We start from the raw sequence: 24691 nt of genomic DNA, 5'->3' as shown, positions 1-24691 counted from the left end.
AAGAAATTCAGGGTACTGACACCCTCACACGAAGTATGATGTCAGACAATAGATCCCACAACTCTTGCTCTTCCCTAGATCGCTAATACCTACTGATCATAATGGGAGGGCGTGGTTGATTAACGTGAAGGCTCTTAATGATAGAATTGTAATGTGCACTTTTGAACACATTTATTTGTCTGCTGGTCCTCTTATGAAGCATGTCAAGACCAATGATGAAAACAAGGCATTCCACAGTTGTCCTATACGAGCCAATGATGTAGGACATTATCTCAATGTCAGTGTTGATTTTGTTGATGTTTGTTTGTTTGTTTGTTTGTTTGTGTGTTGTTTAACGCCGCACTCAGCACTACTCCAGATATATGACGGCGGTATGTAACTAATCGATTCTGGACCAGACAATCCAGTGATTGACATCATTAGCATCGTTCCACGCAATAGGGTCATCGACCAAGTCAGCGAGCCTGACCACCCGATCCTGTTAGTCGCCTCTTACAACAAGCATAGTCGCCTTTCATGGCAAGCATGGTTTGCTGAAGACCTATTCTACACCGGTCTTTTCGGGTCGATTTTGTTGATGGTTCTGTACAGCTGGTCGGTGCTGGAATAAGTGTCAACCAAGCGAAGTGCCATATCAAATCAGCCCAGAGTAAGTTTTGTCAAGGAGATGCTACCGAACGACAACTGCATCGAGTCTATGTGCAGTGCGTTGAGAGGATCAGCAACCATGCAGAGTCCTTCGTTTGGGTGAAGTCGGCTGGCCTGAAAAGTGAATGTGTTCAGAGGGCTTTCTGTCTGCTGATCAGGACCAGTCACTTCGAACTGGAGTAACTAAAACATTATTTATGCTCATATTTGGAACTGGTCAAAGGCATTCTAAGGTGTTTTGGCCTTTGGCTGTTGATAATTTTGTATTTCCATACCTTCTCCATATTTGTACTTTGATTCAAAATAGCAGGTGTTGTTGAACCATGGACAATTGCTTTCATGATTTGGGTTAAAGGTAGATACTAGTGTTAAATTGTTTCCCATATCGTACAAAAATAGCAGCCAATGTTAATAGTCATTGCGTTCGCGAGTGTCCAGTTATTCCAGAATATGTCACAGTCGAATGTCAAGAATGTGCTACGAGCTGCGTTCTCGTATGCATGAAACTGTAATGGAACCTGACAGAACAGTCGGTGCTTATAGTGAGCGACTGACCATTTCATGATCATATTATGGATGGGGGAGGAGGGAGGGGCCGTTTAGAGCCTGGCTTTTTCAGCTACTATACCAGCAATACCAAATATTGATTTAAATTACAGACAAACATCTTGCAACAATATACGTTTTGCGCCAGGCAATTTCTTTTTGTTTCAGCTGTCTGAAGCAAAACTATTTTTTCCAACCTTTTAACTATATTTATACCGCCCATGAACACACATTGGGTTTATACAGACACTGGAGTTGACAAGAAGCTAAACTTCTTGTTTTATCATTAATAATGGACAAAGCACATTAAAAATAACAAAGCGCACAGTATTACACTTACGTTCTGGTACTTCAAGGAGCACGGTGTTTGTGTTGGGATAGGATGGAGTTGTGGCACCACAATTATGTGTGCATGAGTTGCGTCCCTTGGTCAAGGATCTGCTGCTTACGTATTTTGACCTGAGTTGATATCCTTGGGCTATTCCTAACGGACATGCCTGCATGATAAATAGCTGAAACTCTGAGGTAAGCATTACTCGCTTGGACACTGAGATAAAAGTGATATTGCTGGAACTCGAGAACACTATTTCAGAAGGTAGTACCATTGCACAAATCAAAATGACAAACACCACTAAAGTGATCTATTAAATCAAAAGTTGGACTTCCCTTACATCAAACATACAAGCAAATCACTTGAGAAGGGTATGTTGCTCCCCATTTGAATCAATATTATATTTCGCAGCAGTTTTGTCTGTATAAATTTGTCTTGTTCGCGATAACGTATTTTGTATTGGGAACACTCATACGTAGTAATATATAACTGCAGCATTTAAGCCCCTACATAAGTACATTTTCTCATACTGAACATGTAGCAAATACCATAAAGAAATGTTTATTGTTTCGTGACTTATAGACTTATTCATGCGAGATTAGAGTATGATCACCTCAGTATTTTATATCACCTCAGTGCATTTGGGCACACATATAATATCATATCATCTCAAACTTATATTTGTTGCATGGTAGTCTCATACACAACATTACGTCACATTACAAGTATTAAATCGCTGCTCACAAGATTTTAAACATGAGTGGATGAGATGGGTTTAATCATCATTTCTACATCATTTCTGTGGTTATGGCGTTCGCTCGTTACGTCGAAAGCCCATTTCTGGTGTCTCCCGCCGTGATATTGCTGGAATATTGCTAAAAGCGTCGTAAAACCATACTCGCTCACTCACTTCCTCACTCAGGTAATTGATGAGAGGGGTGGTCGCAGAGTGTATCAGGTCATAGAACATTTATCATATAGTTCGTCTTGTTGTCGTAGGGATGTCAGTGTGTGTTGATAAATCACTGGTCTATCACACGGGTGGTGGTCCGGCTATCTGATATGCTCACTGGCGGTCCCAATCGGGTAAAACCACGGACTTTACCCTGATGTTGAAATAAGTCATATCGTGACATTCACGTTGTCATATTACACTGATTTTGTCATTCGAGAGATGTAGGTGGACACAGGAGGCCGTCATGAACATACATTGTTTCGTTACAGTATGTGTCTTGTTGGGTGGACCTCTCGCCTCTGGTGCAGGTGGGTGTTATATAATCGGCTTTACAACTGTAAATGTTGTACAGGTATTAAAATAACATAAACAACTTTAAGAGAGTCAAAGAGCACATTACACATTACAGCCATATTACTGTATACATTATCCAATGGTGTCCGTTTACACGGAAGATCGATACAGGTAGCATTTGTAATGATGATAAGACGGACTGGAAATATATATATACATCTTGAAATATTCGCGTGTGATACAAATAATGATCTTCTGTTCAGTAAAGAGTAATCTGCTTATCGAAGACACGACCAGCTGCTTGTTTACACAAGGTGGCTAAACCTGTTACTGCCTAATATCTACACTGTCAGCGGGACATGTTGAGTTCAGTCAAGATAAGCGCAAACTGAGTATTTAGACAACTGTCGGAAAGAGACATTCAACGTCTGCTGCAATATACAATTTGAACCATTTGAACCACATACTGACAGATACAAGCCATTTTTATCATATAGAATTATTATCAGGTGAATTATAATCATAATATTAATAATGTGTCATATCAAATCACTTGTTCAAGGAGAGGTTATCTCAACAACTACTGCATCAAGTTTATGTGCAATGTGTTGAGACGAAAATCAACCCTGCAGATTCCTTCAGACTGGCCTGATAAGTGAAACAGAAGGCTACATTTTTGCTGCTCAGGACCAGTCACTTCTCACTCGAAACCGCCAATGTGTGATTTAAATATGAAATGTAGACTATGCAATGAATTTGAAAAGTGGATGCCGAGCCTGCACAAACACAGTAGCTACATTGTATATGATGGCGTGGCTCAATCGTTTCATAACCGTGTCGCCATGCTTGTGGTTTTGACACAGAAGTCCATCCCAAGTACTCAGTTGTCCGACTCCCCATTGTTCTCATTCCTTAGGTTTGACTGACATTGGGTGAGTACCCGGGTTTGCTGTCAGGAATACAGCCCTTCTAACAAGCTGGGTAAGGCAGAAGGCTGCAGTGTTGGGGAGTCTTCATAGTTTCAGAAAAGTTCTGGCTGGGTTTGTCTGGGCTGCATATGGAGGGGGCAAGGGCCCTCAGCTGATGATGAGCCGAACCAGCCTGACTGTGCTAGGATCACCCAAACCCTCTTTGCTAGGGCAGAATACAAATGTAGACTTTAGAAAATCTGGAGTTCAGAACTGAAAGCTCGCAATAAAATCAAAGCCACAAATACTTACGCTGCACCCGTCCTTTCGTATTCTTTTGGTATTGTTACATGCGTTTTCATTGAAGAGCTAGGTTCGATTTAACCGTGGTAAATTGAATTTGAAACCGAACGCGCATGTAACCTACCTCTGCACTGAAAACACAGAATGTTTATCGTTTAATTCGATATCGCTTGCGGGATCATTCAACATGCAGGATTCTAATATTTCATGTTTGAATTTGTCAAAATCAGTAGAAAATATAAACTTGCATTCATAGACATACCAATTATATCCTTACCACACTCAGGGGAAGCAAGTTGCGGCGTACCGCTCGTGGCAACTTCTGCTGACAAGACCTTTACCTCGCCTGGGTACCCAAGCTCCTACTTCCCGTGAGTAGCTGTGATAATATATTGGATATATAAATATGTTAAATTACGGAGTTGAAGGTTTAACACGAATCTGCAATGTAATATCCTAAATTTATTCCTCAGTTTGACGTCGAATATGAACGTAACTCAATACTCAACGTGAACATATGTAAGATAGCATCTCGAAAAGTCGCAAAGAACAATATACTAAAGAAGCAAGCGTGGTTTATTTCACGATAAAACATTGTTCTATCATGATGTTATTTCTGGAGATTCGAACACGCGCTCGCAACTGGATAAAGTCGTATATTGGACTACGTTATTTTTGAGAGGGTAGTGTCTAGTGAGTTGCTCCTCATTGATGTAGCTGGTCAACGCAGATAAACGCGATGGCCGAACGATCGCATCTAAAAGTGGGAGAGATAAGACAATCGTCATTGGGAGAAAAGGTACAGGTTATCGACAATATTGTGATTGTGACAATATGCGGGAAATACCCACCTGTGCATAAAATAGACTTGTCCGACATTGCCGAGGTCGGATTCTATTGAGGGAGTCATCATTATTAAAATACAGGTAAATATGTTTAGAGCTTGTTCTTTTCATCATTATCATTACAGAGGCTGTACATAATGTTAATATCACATTTAAGAAAGAACTGACGAGTGGTCGTTGTTTAACGTACAACAAAGCACTGCAGGGAGAATAAACCGATCGGGGGTGCGCCCCTCATAGTTTATTCTCCCTGCAGTATTTCATTGTACGATAAACAATTCCCACTCGTCGGTTACTTCTTAAATAAACAAGGAAACAAGTTAAAGGAAGTTCATTAGATCGAATATCTTCCACATTGATAATGATAAGCAGATGATTCACGACTGAGAAGGGCAATTCAAATCACAAAAGTGTGTCGGCAGAGGTGGTCCTTCTGATTGTATCCCATGAACTGAATACACTCTTAGACTGTCGCACAGTAATGTACTTCAGGGGTGTTGCCTTTTAGATGTCTGTCTGAAACTTTGTCCAAATATCCACTGCAACTATCTGCCTAACCACCACCTCTAAACGATTATGTCGTTTCGGATGAGGATTGTCTTTATTGAACGCAGTTCTCTGCTATTCAGACAACAACAACGCTGACTATAACCAATGAAGTTTATTACGTTTGTTGCCAAATATTTATACATATTTGTGAGTGAGTAAGTTTGGTTCTAGGTCGCAATATTAAGGTTTGTTTGTTTGTTGTTTAACGCCGAACTCGGCAATATTCCAGCTATATGACGGCGTTATGTAAATAATCGAGTCCGGACCAGAAAATCCAGTGATTGACATCATGAGCATCGATCCATGCAGTTGGGATCGATAGCATGCATCAACCAAGTCAGCGATCCTGACCACCCGATCCCGTTAGTCGCCTCTTACGACAAGCATGGCTTGCTGAAGACCTATTCTACCCCGGATCTTTACGGGCCTGCAATATCCAAGGAACATCAGATCATGATCACAGTGAGTGACACCAGAAACTGGATTCACGCATTGTGTCCATATTGAACCTTGGCCTTCGGCTTGACGAAGGAACGCTCCAACAATTAGGTTATCCCATCGCTCGTACAGACATCACATGGATTGATGTCTGTAATTTGTATTTCTTGCAAAACCCAACATCTTCCAACAAGTTGGTATGTTTTCAGGAGACAGTCGTGTACCTGGACTATTACAACAGAAAAAGAAAATGAAACCATTCTATTGAACACCACAGACTCGGTACTTGAGAAACCCCCGTCAGGAGGACTTTGTGACAAGGACTATGTCACTGTATATAACGGTCAAAACAGTAAGTAGAGATGTATCTAATAGTCATGATCTTAATGCTAACTATTCTTTAATCGGGAATTCACAATGAGTTCAGTGTGAGAAAAACTATGCATTATGGCCACTAGATGGATGTCTCATAGATGTCTGAAACAGCGTATCACAGTATAATAATATTAATAATGGGCCACACAATTTGAGCATACTTTGCATTACACAGAGGCATGTTAAAAGCGTTATTATTACCCCGGTCACTTGATCAGTTTGCACTCAATAATCATTCCCAGCTCCCTGGGCAGTATACAACTCAAGCCGCCTGGTAGGCTCTAGAAGTTTAACAACCTACCGGATACCTACTCACTACCTGTTGAACAGAGGCGCATTTCGAATAATGCCACTTGCCCAGGGAGACGCCACATGTGCTACATGTGCTTCAGTGTGGGGCAGGATCGAAGCACTTGAAAGTGAACTCTCAGGAGCCACACCCATCAAAGGACTCTCCGTGACCGACTTTGCTTAACTTCAACTGATTTGTGACCTGTGCGCTGTGCATAGGACCACGTATTGTATGTGTTAACATCTTCTCTGAAACCACAGCATTATAATGAAGCTGGATGTTTGTGTATCACGTCAATGTCTCTGCAAAGTACTCACGATGATAGCCCATTGTGTAGCACGGCAGCTGCGGCCGTATTGCAAGTTTAAGGTTGGCCATGAAAGTCTACTTGAATCCTCATATAAGTCTGTGTGCAGTCAGAAATAGTAGCAGCATGATGTTGCGTTTGCATTATGTTTTAGTTGCTCTAGTTACTCCATGTTCTACATGTTATTCTGGTCTAGTATTCAGCGCGAGCGTTTACCTGTTGCAACGAGACGTTATGTCCCTGCTTTTGCTCAAAAGGTAGACTGAACATGATCTCGAACGATGTGGTCCTGGTAGTCTATGCCGTTCAAATCGCCATTAATAATGATGAGATCTCTTCTCCCATGAGTTGCGCAGACGCCCCACACCATCACACTTCCACCCCCAAACCGATGACGCAAGCGTTCTAAAGGACGCCTGTAGACCCTGTCACGACCATCAGAGCTGTCCATGATGAGACCTTGACCAATCTGTGAACAGTATACTGTCCCAGTCTTGTCTTCTGAACAGCAAGCTAGGCGTGTCTGATGGTGTCGTGAAAATTGGGCGTATTGCTGGACGTCGGGGCCGCATGTACATGTTGTGCTCCCTCAACGGTTCCGCCATGTTTGGTCTCAATCCAGGAAGTATCCGAACTGTTAATGTTGCACTTTGGCATCAATTCAGTAGATGCACAAACCGAATATGGTTGCCTGTTAACGTGACGTCACACGTGGACGACCGGCCCGTGACAAGTGATGAGTGTTTTCATAGATAGATAGATAGATAGATAGATAGATAGATAATTAGATAGATAGATAGTGCTGAAGATAACGCCTCCAAAGAGACGATAGTATGTTTCGATGAACATTAAAATGTCTGTTAGCGTCGTTTTTTCGCCATTCCTGTTTGCAGCAAGCCGTTGCATTGCGTAAGCGCTATATACGGTTAAACAAGAGCGTTTTTTTATGAGCACCTTATGGCTAAACATTCCCTGTGCGCTGGTCACATAACAACACGTGTGTAAGTACCATGCTCCCCAAAAACACTCAAACATCCAAATTATGCATCGTGTACTTGCAATCTGTGTATCACAATTTTCACGTCGAGCAGATGTCTTCATGAATATGTATTTGAAGATGCATTATCTATCTATCTACATTCATCTTTGTTGTTCTTTAAATGAAGCACAGTTACTATATTTTCGGATCTATGCCACTATTTATATATTGTTAACTTCTAGGCTCTAACCTACTCGGCACCTTCTGTGGTAACCAACAACCTGTATTATCCAGCGGCGGGAACTCACTGCGTGTGCATCTGCAAACCGATGACAGAAACAGCTACAAAGGATTCAAAATGCAGTACAAAGCTGTACCTGGTTTGTATGAATTCAGCATTCTGACTGCACCTTAGTCGCTGTCATTTCTATCTGATGAAAATCTTGATAATTTTGTCATTTGCTATGCATTCACTTAACGGACGTTACTTACGTACAAACAAAATTGGCACATGTGCGTTCATAAATACAATTCCGATAAACAGTGAATTCGAATGGTAGTGGTCCCTTTAAAATCGACCAGATTACCTAGTTTCCCGATTTACTTGTCACGGTTGCACAATATTGTCACTGTGTATACATGCAAGCATCCCAAACAGCATTCGTCCTGAATGTGTGTTGTTTTTCACATTAACGGAGTCCGGATGATAAAATGAAACATCCCTAATATGATCACAAACTGTGTTATATACCAATACAAAGTGCTTTTTTGAATTATTATTATATGCATGTTATCCACCACACTATAGTGGTTATATATGTATTCATGTCATGTTTGAGAACCAAATAGAATTGATGTATATTTAACATATCTTTTATCCAATGTCAGCAACAACCTGCAATGTCACGATGACAGCAGGGTGGAGTCCAATACAGATTGTCTCTCCTGGTTATCCAAACAACTACCAAAGGTAAATAGCACAAAGTTATTAGGAATACATTCGACCGCAATAACATATTACATATAATTATACACTCTTTCGAATCAATATTCTCTCGGCTATCTTTGCCTCACAACAAAGGAGATGTACCTTCACAAATACGTAGGCCAGTTGCATGATGAATAGTTGTGTGTGGACCTCAATGATTTATATAATATATTGAACCTGTTATTGCCGTCAAAAGAATTCATTATGTCAAACTTGTGTGTCATGCTGCAATAATATGTACACTGTATCTGTACATTGCATCTGTACACTGTATCTGTACACTGTATCTGTACACTGTATCTGTGCACTGTATCTTTACACTGTATCTGTACACTGTATCTGTACATTGCATCTGTACACTGTATCTGTACACTGTATCTGTACACTGTATCTGTACATTGCATCTGTACACTGTATCTGTACACTGTATCTGTACATTGCATCTGTACACTGTATCTGTACACTGTATCTGTACATTGTATCTGTACATTGCATCTGTACACTGTATCTGTACACTGTATCTGTACATTGTATCTGTACATTGCATCTGTACACTGTATCTGTACACTGTATCTGTACACTGTATCTGTACATTGCATCTGTACACTGTATCTGTACACTGTATCTGTACACTGCATCTGTACACTGTATCTGTACACTGTATCTGTACATTGCATCTGTACACTGTGTATGTACGCTGTATCTGTACATTGTATCTGTACACTGTATCTGACAGTAACAATGCTCATTCTTTGAATCCCACGTCGTAATGTTATTATCATGTTTTTTAGATATAAATATGTTATTTTACAAAGCATCATAAATACTTATTGAGACAAAGACAAGTTTGTTTGTTGTTATGCTCCGGCTATATTACAAAGACATGTTTGTTTGTTGTTATGCTCCGGCTATATTACAAAGACATGTTTGTTTGTTGTTATGCTCCGGCTATATTACAAAGACATGTTTGTTTGTTGTTATGCTCCGGCTATATTACAAAGACATGTTTGTTTGTTGTTATGCTCCGGCTATATTACAAAGACATGTTTGTTTGTTGTTATGCTCCGGCTATATTACAAAGACATGTTTGTTTGTTGTTATGCTCCGGCTATATAACAAAGACATGTTTGTTTGTTGTTATGCTCCGGCTATATAACAAAGACATGTTTGTTTGTTGTTATGCTCCGGCTATATTACAAAGACATGTTTGTTTGTTGTTATGCTCCGGCTATATTACAAAGACATGTTTGTTTGTTGTTATGCTCCGGCTATATAACAAAGACATGTTTGTTTGTTGTTATGCTCCGGCTATATAACGGCGGTCTGTAAATAATCGTGTCTGGTTCAGACAAACTGGTTGACATCATTAGCATCGATTTACGCAATTGGGTTACGATGACATGCATCAACCATATCACTGGGGCTGACCAACCGATCCGATCAGTCGTCTCTTACGACCAGCTTGGATTGTTGAAGATTAATTCTTACCCTGATCTTCACGAGCATAAAGACTTGCCATAACATTGATGCCAATAATGACATGAAAGAGCTTTCTTACCAGAGGCTTATAACTAACTATATGGATAGGTGCATGGTCTCTGTTTCTCATCCTGTTTTTTGTATATTACAGTGGCTTAGATTGCCAGTGGACTATCAGTGCGCCGTATGAAACTAACATCATTGTTGAAGTTCTGTTTTTTGACATGGAAACAGTGCCATCATGCTTGAATGATTTTCTACTCTTCAAAGACGGTAGGTAAATTTTATTGAGATGCACGTTAAGTTAAAACAAGAATGCTTAACTCCTATGAAGTTGTTATTTTGACTGAATCATCATTTTCTGTGTTCATCACATGCATATTTTGGACTTGTAACAACATGAGTTTATCCACAAGTTCAAATATTGCAACTGCTTCTCTGATATAGGTTTAGCAGTCTATAATGCTAGAAACCAAATACTTACATAGTACTGGAAATAGGACAATTGCTTCTTGTCAGTCATAGTGTGTGTGTGTGTGTGTGTGTGTGTGTGTGTGTGTGTGTATTTCTCAAGCTGTATGGCGTCGACCTAATAATCTTGTCAGACAATCCAGTGATTGATATGAGCAATGTCTCACGCTATCGGGATACAGTCAAACAGGTAATTGAACCTGTTGCTAGTTGCCTCCTGCGGTCGGCACTGTTTGCTCTGGACCGCTTTAAACCAGGCATCCTCTCGGTATCATATTTACACGTGCGACAAAAGACATGGGACATTAAAACATTTCAGTGACATTTACTGTTAAACACAACGATCCCTTATCATAATTCCGATTTATTTATAAAGTAATTCATGCATTAAAAACGGTTTTCTAAAAACTTGTTAAATCCATAATTCATTATCATTTTCTAAATAATATATATGCTTGCCAGTTATCCGAAAAGGTTACGACAGTTTTATTAAGATAAGATGGTAAGTCAAGATAATGCTGGCATAGTGTATGGCACATTCAGGAATTACTTCTTGTGGTGATAATCATTTAACTGACGGTGCCATGCCAATGTTCCATTGCAATTACTTTCAATAATTAATCACTGACATAATACATTTACATTCTATTTTAAGGCACTTCAACCTATGCTTCACAACTGGCAAAGATCTGCGAAGCTACACCTTCTCCGATCATCAGCACCGATAACAAAATGACAATCATATTTCACTCAGACAGTTCTGTCACAGGACGAGGCTTTCGTTTGCAGTACACAAATGGTAATATTCACTGCAAGTGTTCAAACGTGTTACGAAGCCCAGCAGTTTGGTATTCGGTTTTAATCATAAGCACATGCTAGCTTTTGTCTTCGTTTGAAAAAATATAATTTCCTTGACTCACATGGACCCATTCTGTGAGACACGTTTGACTGTTTTATCCCAGTACGCACACGCGAGTAATTTACAACATTACGAAACGTTATCTCGTCCTATTTTGGCGACGCCCTCCTTAACATGAGGCATGCTTCTACGTCAGCTTGTGAAGCATCAGTTAGGACATCCTTCAGAATATCATGCACGACCTCATCTGTGTTTACAGGCTTAGACTCCACCAACATTATTTGAATTTTTTCGCCTGAGTGGTACTATATATTGTACTTATCACTTTACTTGTTTGATGGGTTAGGTGTTGACGCAAATCGGCAATCTACCGCTTTGGTTAACTGCATTTTGTATTGATATGGACATTTCACACTTGTCTAATGTTGTTGTAGAATTCACTTGTGGATCAACAGATCTTCGCGCATCACTGAATACAGAGAAGTATTTGAACACCCCCGGCTATCCTAGATTCTTAAACTTGTAAGTAGAATTGAACTCCTATCAAGTAACCGCTATCACTAGCACTACACATGACACGTAGCACCACATACGTGACAGCATTTGCACTTCACCAGACAAGTACGTAGATCTATACACCTGTCAAGTACATGTAAGTAACACGTCACATGTTAATATCACCATCACATGACAAGTACCTGTAGAACTGCACACGGGATGATTATTACCACTACTCATAATAAGTAAATAGACCTTAACACGCGACACATCGCACTTCAAAATTGACTAGTACTACATATTAGGTGAGGTGAGGTGAAATGGAGTTTAACGTCGCGTCCAAGATTATTGCACTTATGTTGCGACGTGCATGCACGTGCGTGTGTGGCTGCTTGTACTAGTCCGGACAGATGCCGATTTATAGTGCTAGCACTCTGAGATACCATACCGCAATTTAACATGAATACCCCACTCAGAAACAGTATACTGACTCCGAGCCGACCGGTCCTTGTTTTAGCCCCTTAATGTCGAGCGCCAGACAGGGTAACAACAAGTACCATCTTTTAACGTCTTTTGGCGGACGTTCTAACACTAGATCACGGGGGCGGTCTACTACATATTGGCATTAGCATTACACGTGACAAGTAGCACGACACACTTGACAAGCACTAGCACTACACACGTGACAAGCATTAACACTGCACACATGACTAATATATGTTACAAATTAGTGTCCTTACTCAAGTGACTGGTAAGAAACACTGCACACGTGAGTAGTTATATACACGTGACAAGCGTTAGCATTATACACATACTAGATTCCTGAAAGGCATTAGGCCTTGACACATGGCAAGTCGTAATACACACGTGACAAGCATTAATACTACACACATGATAAGTAGCACTAAGCACATGACTAACAGTAATATACGTTACAAATCGGTCGCACTACTCGGGCAACGGGTATGAAACACTGCACACTACAAGGGCAGTGCACAAGCAAGCAAGGAGCACTAAGTACATGGCAAATAGTAGCACTACACAGCTGCCACGTGCATATATGAGGAGCACTTCACCTGCAAGTTTATATACTAAGATAAAATAAGTATTTGAATGATGTGACTGTTTGAAAACATGCATGCATCATTGAATGTTGCATGCACATGACAAACACAGATAGATAAAGTGTTCTAAACACAGAGAGTTTTCGTTATGGTTAACGACCCGTGAAGATCCGGAGTAGAATAGGTCTTCAGCAACCCATGCTTGCCGTAAGAGGCGACTAACGGGATCGCGTGGTCAGGCGCGCTGACTTGGTTGATGCATGTCTTCCATCCCATTTGCGTTGATCGATGTTCATGATATCAATCACTGGATTATCTGGTCCGGACTATATTATTTACAGACCGCCGTCATATAGCTGGAATGTTGCTGAGTGCGGCGTTAAACAACAAACCAACCAACCAACGTTATGGCTATTTCTGGGAAGTTTGTGTCGAGCAATGGCATGCATTCACTCCATGCTTACGAGGGTTGTAAGGGTATACCTGTGAGTTAGTGTAACTGGAATGCTTTGTATAAGCAACTGTACACAGTGAATAGCAACCACCGGGATATTGCTGAAAGCAACGTAAAAAACATACTCTCCCACTCACAGGCAAATATGTTCATGAAAGTCGTACGTATTAATTGTATCAGGTGAGTGTTTTGTATATTCAATTGTATGTATGAATATGGTTGTGATCTGTGCATACTGATGTAGCAAATTCTATTTGAAGCAACCTGCAATGCGCGTGGACAATTTCTGCACCTGTTGGATACAGAATACAAGTCGAACTTGTATGTCTTTATTTGCAACAATCGACATCGTGTGTACGTGACTATCTTCTCTTCAGTGACGGTAAGCATAATGTACATCTTTGCAAACTTGCTTCATTTAAGAATTGACCTTCACCTCACCTCACCATCAGTCGACACTAATTCAAATTTACTTTCAAGTTGACTGTATTTATTTTTTTATGCGTCCAAAACAACACCCAAAACCCCTGAGCGGGTACTTTATTCGAATAATGAAACTCGGAATCAGAGCTCACCATTTCAGGAGTGATTTGCATGAAATATATTTATTCAAGGTTTATCGTCTAACGACGCTGAATTAGGGAAATATTGCGGTTACACCACTGAGCACGTCATCAACTCCAGCAACCACATGACCATCACCTTCCACACAGATGGCTCTACCAGGAGAAGAGGCTTTTCTATGAAATATAAAGCTGAAAGATTCCTAACAACAACCACAGGTATAATTGTGTTAGGGACTGGGCGTTTAATAATGCGGTTTGCATTCTAACCGTATCTTGAGGATTCACGAAATATGTTTTTGTGACATTCACGAAACCTGAATCAAAGTTATTTTATTCAGTCTATATTTTGAGATCGTGTAAGGAAAATTGACGGCCATGTTCATGTGACTGACATCGTGCCTTTTTTTTAAAAAAAGAAAAACTTGCAAATTCTTGGATCTTTGATGATTGACAGCTAAAATGAGTTAAATGAGAGGTTCTTAATTCAACGGAAAATCTAAACATAAGCAAATCTATGAACCAACATTAATTTTCACGATTTTTCATGCTTTTTAACCTATTTCTTCCTGGCACTTCGCAGTTTTGGGCTTGCTCTTGTTCAAATATTGTGAAAAATCGCTTCCTAAACGTATCGAAATTCATCATTCGCTAAGCAGTTTAGCTTTACCCCTACGTTTGAAGATGTGAAGCAAAATCCATGAAGTATGAACACTTCAGACTCGCTTCATTACGAATTTCGTATGCCTTTTACACATTTCTAAATTATGCACATCTCGCTGGCCTAAAAGAGCATTTAGCTAATCTCGACCTTTGAACATTTGTTGTAAGTATTTGTTATGATCATTGAAAAATTGTTATGAATTGCGAATAAGGCTTGTTTTATAACATTGGACTTATTTATAACTGTACATTTGTAGTTCTATCAACAATTGTGCATCACTGATTGTTTAAAACACCGTGTTTCAAACAAGCTCTCATGTGATTACTGTGTCTAAATTTTCGGTTTATTTATTGTTAATGTAGAGGCACCACATATATATACATGTGGGACTCCAATGCTCAGCGCCTCCGCGTCCAAGTGGAGCCATTTGTCGTCTCCTGGCTACCCCAGCAACTATGAAAAGTAAGCAAATACACAAAAAAAGGATGATATCTTTTAGTAAATAATGACGATGCACATGTCTATTGCTGGCAGACATAGTATTTTGATTCAAACGGTTGATACTTATGTCATTGTCCTGGCCTTTGAATCGCCTGACAGAAAAGATGGGTCTCACCTCTGGGTAGCTTTTTGAAACTGTCAAAAAATCAGATATTTGTCTGTTATGTTCTTGCCAGATTCAATGGACCAGAGAAAGCCTGTTCACATCGAGCTTTACTGGCTGTGACCAGAGATTTTTCTTAAAAACAAAACAAAACAAAACAAAAAAAAACGGTGTGAGAAACATCGAATGTGTATGATGAAGCAACAGAGGCTTTCAATCTCATTGGTGGTGTACCAATGAAACAGGATGTGTTGAACATGATGCCACTCATTCAGCATTTTGTGGTCTTAATGAATGATTGGACCATTATCTATACAAGAGTTGATGAGGAACACAATGATATATTCACTTAAAAACATGTAAAAAAAGCTGCATTTCATACTGGTCACTGTTGGGGACGAAGTCTGGAGTCTGAAATATACCTTCGCTCACCAACCGAGTTGTGGCACGTGCCAATGAGCCTTTGTGGACTACACAAACCACAATCTTCTAAGTCATTCCAAGAGTTTCTGAGATGTAAATTGTAAATCTGAGAAAGGGTTGTGCCCCATTAATGATTCATGTCTTAAAGATATGCCGAAGAAGTAAGAAATGTATATTCCTTTCATTTTTTCGTATTTTAGATTACCTAATACAAAACAAATAGTCTACTAAAATATAGTTATTTACTTTATCCATATGTAGTGTAAATACATTCCAAAATGTAAATTTTCATTATGTATTAAGGTTGTGGGTCATGTTCAAACGAGATGGCGGCCATATTGGATCTTTTTAGGTGGCCCATATCTGAATAAATTTGGAATGTCGATCATTACCGGCCTTTCATTCTTTTAACACAAAGTACAATTTTGTTTACGAAACGGCTGCAATATTGTCTGGGTTATTGTAATAATAGATAATATGAGAAAACATAATTGAATAATACCCTGAATGGCTTAACGTTCAGACAAGGAATACTCCCAGGCTATATTCAAGGTGACCCAGAATCGATGTATGTTTCTCAGTTTGTTAACACCAATACCCGTGCTACTGGGTTGTACCAAAGTGGTAAATGTCTAAGGCCAACATGTTTCTGGATGTCCACCCATTCCCAACTGGCCCCGTGAAGAACCGGGGTAGAATAGGTCTGCAGCAACTCATGCTTGCCGTAGAAGGCGACTATGTCGTAAGAGGCGACTAACGGGATCGGGTGGTCATGATCAGGCTCTCTGACTTGGTTGATGCATGCCATCGATCCCAATTGCCTTGATCGATGCTCATGATGTCAATCACTGGATTGTCAGGTCAAGATTCGATTATTTACAGACCCCCGTCATATAGCTGGAATTTTGCAGATTGCGGCGTTAGACAACAAACACACAAACATATTTCACACACAACTATCGTATATTTCAGTCCATTCGTTCCAAGATAGGCGTTAGCAGCTAATGTCAGGCGTCAGGCCTTTACAAACAAAACATTCCAAACTGACACGACTGGATATAACTGATATACTGTTCAAAACAGTGTTCAACCAAACTCACTCACTCCCGCTGACTACAAAGCCTAACGCATTCCCTACGTTCAGTATCTTGCAAGGCAGTAATATGCAACTCTGATTATAATTTGATAAAAATGTAAAACATAGAAAAATATCCCAAAACAAATATTGATAGAGGAGGGAATAACGATATTATGGATAGTGTAGTATCGATGCCAGATTGATGTTTCAACTTGTCATCAATGTACCGCGTTTTGGAAATATCTACATCTACAAGTATATTAGTTCGATCAATAGTTTCACTCCCAGTTATTATCTTCTGAAGCTGTTACAGAGCTGGTCAGTGGGGTAGCTCGCCATGCTGATCATGTACTGGTACAATGTGTGAAGCCCTGATATTGCTGGGATATTGCTAAATTGGCGTAAAACCATACTCACTCACTAACTGATTAGTTTTATACAAGATGTTCATTGCAGGTACATGAATTTCTTTTTATATGGTTATATCATATGGTTTTGATCTGATATGTTTATGAATTTTAACTGATTCTGCAATTTCCTGTCTTTAGCAACGTAAACTGCAGCTGGGAAATAGCTGCACTAGTTGGAAATAAAATATCCGTTGAAATTGTGACCCTTTCTGTGGAACAATCGACATCCTGTGAAAATGACTATCTTCTCATCAGTGACGGTAAGCGCAATGAATGTATTTAAAACATACTTGTTCTTCCCCTTGAAAGGTGTTTCAATATTTCTAATTGACAGTGGTTAAACACGGTCCCTATAATTTAAAAATGATTCCAGTTCATATATATACTAGTATGCATCTAATCTCACAACATGAATGCGTCATCAGCAATACTGTGGACACCTCAACACGCTAAGCTTTTGGTTTCACATACAATGGCTCGAGATTCGTTGGCATCAGTATAATGATTCTGAGCCCACCTATGTACGAGTGATAATAAACATGCATAATATTCATTCAAGGTTCATCGTCTAACTCTGCTGAATTAGGTAAATACTGTGGTTCCACCACCGGGAACATTGTCAGCTCCAACAACCACCTCACCATCACCTTCTACACCAACGGCAATGTCAGAAGAAGAGGGTTTACTTTGAAGTACATGGCGATTCCGTCAGGTATTCACATTTGACAGTAGAATTTCTCTGGTTTCATAACGAACATTTAATATATTGCATTAAAAGAAATTCACATCAAAATATTGAAAATATATAATTTTGCCACAAGTGTTAATTTTGGTCAGCTAAACATGCTGGGTGCCTTGGCGAAAATGTGTGTTTTTTTAAAAAGAAATTGTTCCTTTCAGACATGTTTGTTTGTTGTTAACGCCGCACTCAGCAATATTCCAGCTACATGACGGCGATCTGTAAATAAAAGAGTCTAGACCAGACATTCCAGTTGTTGACATCATGAGCATCGATCCTCGCAATTCGGATATGCATCAACAAAGTCAGCGAACCTGACCACCCGATCATGTTAGTCACCGCTTACGACAAGCATAGTCGTCTTTTACAGCAAGCATGGGTTTCTGAAGACCTATTCTACCACGGATCTGTTCGGGTAATGTTAACTTGAAGCAGTGACAGAAACAGCACTCTGTCTCTAATATACAGTCCAATTGCATGTCATCCATCTGCTACCTTGTGTTGTGTTCCTCTTCAATGTGACACATCATGTGTTTCAGGGTGTGGCGATAACCAAGTGATTGGCTTTTATGAAACAACATATATTGAATCACCGAATTATCCGATGTACTATCCACAGTAAGTACACCCTACAAGTTGTAAAATAAAATTACAAAACCTTATCATAAACAAATAAGTGCTGATAGCAATCATGGTGTGAGCGACACTATCAATTGTTCATCTGAAAAAAAGAACCCGGGAATATATGTTCTGATTCAACATAGGGATTTACATCGGACAATTTTTTTGTCACTGATGAGTTAAATATGGAAATCTATGTATAGATCAAAATATAAAACAGATGAGGCAGGTTCACAGCTTTCTGTAAATTCTAGTTCTGATGATAATAACCAATCTTGATTTTTCCGCGAAAACATAAGGCAAAATAGCGGTGTCATGTGTATGAATGGATGCCTGAAAATCAGTGATGACACTGTGTGACCAGTTGATGCGTACATGTACTTCTTGACTAAATATCCTATTACCAAATTTCAGATAGAAGTTTTCTCTGAGGAAGTCCAGCATTTCATCATACTGTTTTCCTAGTAAACTTCAGATGACATTGATTGCTTTCATATTTGATAACTTGTCTTAAACCTTTGAATATACCAATGTAACTATATCCATGGACGCCACGGGTACTGATAAATGCCCCATGGGTGAATGGAGCTTTTTCCTCTCAGGTAGACGAAATAGGATTGAAGCAACATCATAACTGTAATATAACAAAATATTAATCATCTAAAAGTATCATAAACAAAATGTTACACTACCAGCGGTTGTAATATAAGTGCATCAACAGAGACAACCGTGACAAAAGGACAATACAACTATAATATATTAAAATGGTTCTTGTCAGCATTTTGGTATTATTAGAACATGTATGAACTATTTTTGTTTTTTTTGTTTGATGTTCAACGCCGCACTCAGCAATATTCCGGCTATATGACGGCGGTCTGTAAAATAATCGAGTCTGGACCAGACAATCCAGTGATTGACATCATGAACATCGATCCACGCAGTTGAGATCGATCATATGAAATAATGCAGTATACGAAACGAATAACTGGTATCACTGCATCAGTTATCTATAAAGTTCCAACCCCAAAACAAAACATTGCTTTTGAGTAGTTGCATGTGCAGAGAGAATCATGGCACTCCATTATGAGATGGAATTCTTGTGTTGAAGTGGGGCACGGTGAGGTCTCTGTTTAACAATGACAGGATCTATACGGACAAATGGACAAGCCAACTTCTGTATTTTCACACTTACATTTGTGTAAACCTTTGTATACATCACAGGCATAATAATGTATTGTTTCAATTTCAGAAATGCGAACTGTGCATGGACAATAAGCACTAATGTTGAAGGTTATGTGATCTATGTTGAAGCGGTATATTTCAACCTTGAGGGTGACGCAGCGTGTTCCGACTATGTTAAACTCTTTGATGGTAATGGCCAACCCGTCTGGGTTTTCCTAGAATATTGTAACAGTGACAGTGTCTTATTTGTTCCGTTGCATCAGGATTAAACAAGTTATTCTTAGATCGACGAATGTACATGTAACTATATTTGACAGACAAGCGTCGTTCTGTTACTGCAATGAAACCCATCCAAGTTAAACCAGGTGGTACGGTTGGCAGAGATGCGCCTCTTGCACCAAAGAAGTAAACATCAGCGACATGTGTCACTTCGGGTTTTCCTCTGGCAGTACGCTGGAAGGCTGTGACGTTAATGGTATACTGTCCCCAGAGGCATGGAACCAAGCTGACACACAAACTAAATCGTTCGGGCATTTTCCAGGTTTAACACATCACGGGCAAGCAATACTGTCCATCTATTTATTTATTCCATGCATCAATCTGACAGGCAACCTGTCCGGATTATTATCCCTCACTGATGTTCGACGAAGGCTACACCAGACATTTCATGTTAAATAGTCATCGGGAACTAAATATAATTTCCCAATATATGTGTTAAGTAAGAGTCCTTTGGCCTTTGGGAACTCTTGAATTTTTATATATGACATACTTTTCTAAATATACATGGTCTGTCTCACAAAAGCACGTACACTTGCATTTTATGTTCCTGTATTAGTCTTTGGATCAAATGAACAAATGATCGGTCGATGGTGTGGATTCGGTGGACCAAATACGATGGGTACAGGGATGGCGATGAGGGTACGATTCCACTCCGATGGTTCTTCTTCCTATAAGGGTTTCAAGTTGGCTTTCACTGCCGGCAAGCCACAATCTGCCCGTAAGTTTGTTTTGTCATATTAATTAGTTTTAACATACATGAAGATTGTTTAGACCGGAGGAATAAGACGCATCATTCCACACTGCACGTTTAACCTCAATGTCATGTCCATTTCCATGAGAATGGTGTTGATTGTTTCTTGGGCACATGGTGGTAAACATAACATAAGTGTTAATATATTAGTTTTTGGTTCGATTAGTTGTGTAACGCCACACTGAGCAATATTCCAGCTATATCACGGCGGTCTGTAAATAATCCAGTCTGGACCAGGCAATCCAGTGATTGATATCATGAGCATCGATCCACGCAACTGGGATCGATTACATGCATGGGCGGGGTTGGGTGGGATGGAGGATGGGTGGGATGGAGGATGGGTGTGAACTAGTGGGGTGGAGGGCCTGCTTTCCGATGTTCATAGGTTCGAATTTCAAATTCACCCTGAACATGTTCACAAGAGCAATGTTCGTTGATATCGTTGCAACAAGCGGAATCACCTTGGAATAATTGAAATAACATTCAAAGTGGCATTAAACTAAACCCACAGAATTGTCTGGTGCGTCGTGTATGGATATTGTGTCACGGGTGTAACGGTTAAACTATCCATAGATGACATGAATACCATGCTAAAATGTAACAAAATGCATACATTCACCAACTCGTGATATGCTATTGCCATCACTATAAGCCTGACACAAGAACATATTGGCTTAAGGGGGCACGGGTGGCCCAGTCGTTTAGGGCGCCGCGATCTGCTCTGCAGAGTTACGTCTCTTGGGCACGCCAGACATTTATGATTGTGGGTTCGAATCCCGGCTTGGCCCGATTATGTTTCTAGGTTTGTCAACACCATCTACCCGTGCTCGTGGGTTTCACCGAAGTGGTAACCGTCTAAGACCTGCATCACTTCGGGCTTTCCCCCCACATTAAGCTGACACGTCGTGATATCACTGTTAAAAGTGGCGTTAAACCCAACTCACTTACTATTGGCTTAAGAGGTCGTTGGTGTTAAAATAGTCAGTGCCGCGTCCTGTCAAAGTACACCTAAGCTAATATCCACATTCCTTTCTGTCCTTAAACCTTTCGTTCTTGTTTATGTTGTTATTGTACAGCTTCGTTTGCACCGAACTGTGGAGGCATAATTGGTGGCATATTGGGTGGCTTCGTGGCTGTGGTTGTAGCAACAATTTGCTGCTTTGCGATTAGCATCAAGAAAAAGTCGAGTACCAACGACCAGTCGCAACGGAGCAAATCAGATGGAGCCATCGTGACCAACGTCTTTTCCGTCCCCATTCACAACACGGCAACTACAGCTACTACTCAGCTTAAGCCTCCGCCAGCTTACACTGAGAATGTGAAGGATGACTTAAGACTGTACTGTCAGGCAGTTGGACCAACAGATATACAGCCTCTTGTGACGTCATCCCCAAGCCATGCATCTGCATATCAAGGGATAGATAATCCAGCAGGGCCTAGTTGAGTGACTTATGTTTTCACATGATGTACATGTTTTGTATTCCTGGAATAAATGGAAAAGGTTGGTTTATTGGTTTGTTATAAGTTAACGCCGCACTTAGCAATATGCCAGCTATATGAGGACAGTCTGTAAATAATCGGTCAAACGTGTGCAATCAATCAACAAATGTATATGAATGGAACAGGCATACCCCGTCTATAGTAAATAATAACAATGTTAACCATTGTTCAGAAATCAAGGCGTTAGTTATCACCAGCCATTAAAATAATATTGTCATCTGATCGAACTGAGTATACACAACGCACCAGATTGTTCACTTTATAGCAATTGAAAATTCACAACTGAACGGTCTTAGTAATACTCATCACAATTAGGAATGGATGAAACATGAATTACGGACAGACAGACATTTTCTTATTCATTATAAGGCCTTCGTCCCAAAATACTTCAGCATTGCGGAGATATAACCATCTCCACTATATAGTTATACATAATACCCACAGAAGTAGATGTGTAATCATATCAAAAATACTTTAGGGAACAGTATTTCTTACTTGATTTACATTCAGGAGGAATATACTTATGTCATGCAATATTTCATAATCTTGTGATGAAATCACGTCTAAGAAGGAGTGTACGGATGGGGTGCTCATATGTGTACCCATTAAGTTATTTCTTAGGAGATTATAAAGTCCACACACAAGCAAAATATGCAGTTCATCTTATAATAATGCAATAAAATATGCTCCCTTACAGAGACGGTATGAACAGTCTTTCTTCATTTGGTGTAGAATGGTGTCTTCCTGTATTTACAGCCATGTTAAAACTGCTGCATCTGAAGCGTGACAAAATCCTTCTAAGATGAGGTGACAGAGCGATATTTCAGGAGGTTTCAGTGTTTAAAAGTGATTTAAAATGTTTATAAGCGTATGAGTCTGACAGGTTTTTGACTTAAACGCACCAGGTTTGCAATATGGCGGCGGTCTGTAAGTAATCGAATCTGGACCAGACAATCCAGTGAGTGACATCGTGAACATCGATCCACGCAGTTACGATGTAATTTGGGGACACGAGCCAACAAGCAGACAGTACAGAGTAACACATTTCACATTCCTCCATGTTGTAGCAGAATATGTTTGCTCGAAATATGCGAACCCCAATTTCGCGAGTGTGATTAAATAGACTAAAATGTTTCGGCAAGGTTGGAAACTGGACTTTAAAAGTGCACTAATCTCTAGCTTCTTCCCGGCTGTCTTACACTGCCCGCAAGTGGTGTCAAAATATATTTGAGGCAATATATATACGCAATTCTGAACACTAACTGGTTTTCCGTTTATGTAAAATGCACGTGCCAGCACAGCAAGAAAAGGAATGATCAGTTGAGTAACTGACCAATGAGACATGACACCTATGTGAAACACCTGAACACACCTACGCGATCAGCTGAGAAACGAACACGAGTAATTATACTATCAAGAATCGTTATACATATTTTAGATTATTTGAGTGTTACATAGACAAGTGACAGCGAACGCGATTTTGGTTCAGCTGCAGACGTGTGGGATATTGGTCCTTTTTGTGGATATCTACGGATACATTACTCGAACAAGGTAAATGCCTTATATCATACATGTAACGTTCGTTGGTTGTAAGTACGATATTTGCATTTTGTTTTTATTCATTTGCTGCAGCATTGAAAAAAATCATTTGCCTCTACGCTTTCCCTAGGAAGCTCTTTGATGCCATAACGAGAACACTAAGTCATGGTTTTCACAATCCTTTCCGTTTGTTGGCATGCATATGTTAAAGTCAATGTGTAAAATGTGATTCACTCAGGCAATATATATTTCAGCCCTTTGTCAGTTTGTTTAACAGATTAACTAATAATTATGAAGACATTCAAGGGGACTTAAAACAGCACAATGGACTCGTATGCTAGGATTAGAGGCCAACAAATATACAAATATACTTTGAATTTCGTGTTCTTTTTCAGTCACTAGGTGGTGAAATTAAACATCAAAATGTTGGACTTCGTTATCATTTATTTTCAGGTACAGGCAAGCATCAAATGTTACATTTTTGTTAATAAAAACAAATGGACAGATTCTTCAGTGAATTTGAAAATAACTGAATATTTAGGCGTTTACAAAATTGCCTAAGTGAAAAACAATAATGAACAATGGTGACTATAACACTATAGCATATACACATAATAAAATACGCAATGCTCAAGTGAAATATTTAGTTTGTGTTACAAGTCGAAATAGTAAACGAAAATCGCACAATACCAAGCAAGTGACAAATGCCCACCGGCCGATATCAGGGATAAGCATCATCAAGCGAATGAATGACA

The 24691-nt window shown here is 39.7% G+C and overlaps 1 protein-coding gene across 1 annotated transcript; it reads left to right on the top strand.

Annotated features, from left to right (window-relative positions):
* Positions 1 to 2712: 2712 nt before the first annotated feature.
* Positions 2713 to 22341, top strand: LOC139450654 (tolloid-like protein 2). Its single transcript, XM_071232449.1, has 17 exons — positions 2713 to 2788; positions 4272 to 4356; positions 6027 to 6169; positions 8013 to 8150; positions 8659 to 8740; positions 10389 to 10510; positions 11364 to 11507; positions 12002 to 12089; positions 13844 to 13965; positions 14198 to 14365; positions 15173 to 15272; positions 17464 to 17585; positions 17885 to 18037; positions 18604 to 18682; positions 19935 to 20056; positions 20703 to 20864; positions 21974 to 22341. The coding sequence occupies exons 1-17, from the start codon at positions 2725 to 2727 to the stop codon at positions 22339 to 22341; spliced, it is 2262 nt and encodes a 753-aa protein (XP_071088550.1). The 5' UTR covers positions 2713 to 2724.
* Positions 22342 to 24691: the final 2350 nt, after the last annotated feature.

Source organism: Haliotis cracherodii, unplaced genomic scaffold (assembly GCF_022045235.1).
Source record: "Haliotis cracherodii isolate W230 unplaced genomic scaffold, xgHalCrac1.p SCAF_8, whole genome shotgun sequence".
Lineage (NCBI taxonomy): Eukaryota > Metazoa > Mollusca > Gastropoda > Lepetellida > Haliotidae > Haliotis > Haliotis cracherodii.
This window is presented reverse-complemented; position numbering and strand designations above follow the sequence as displayed.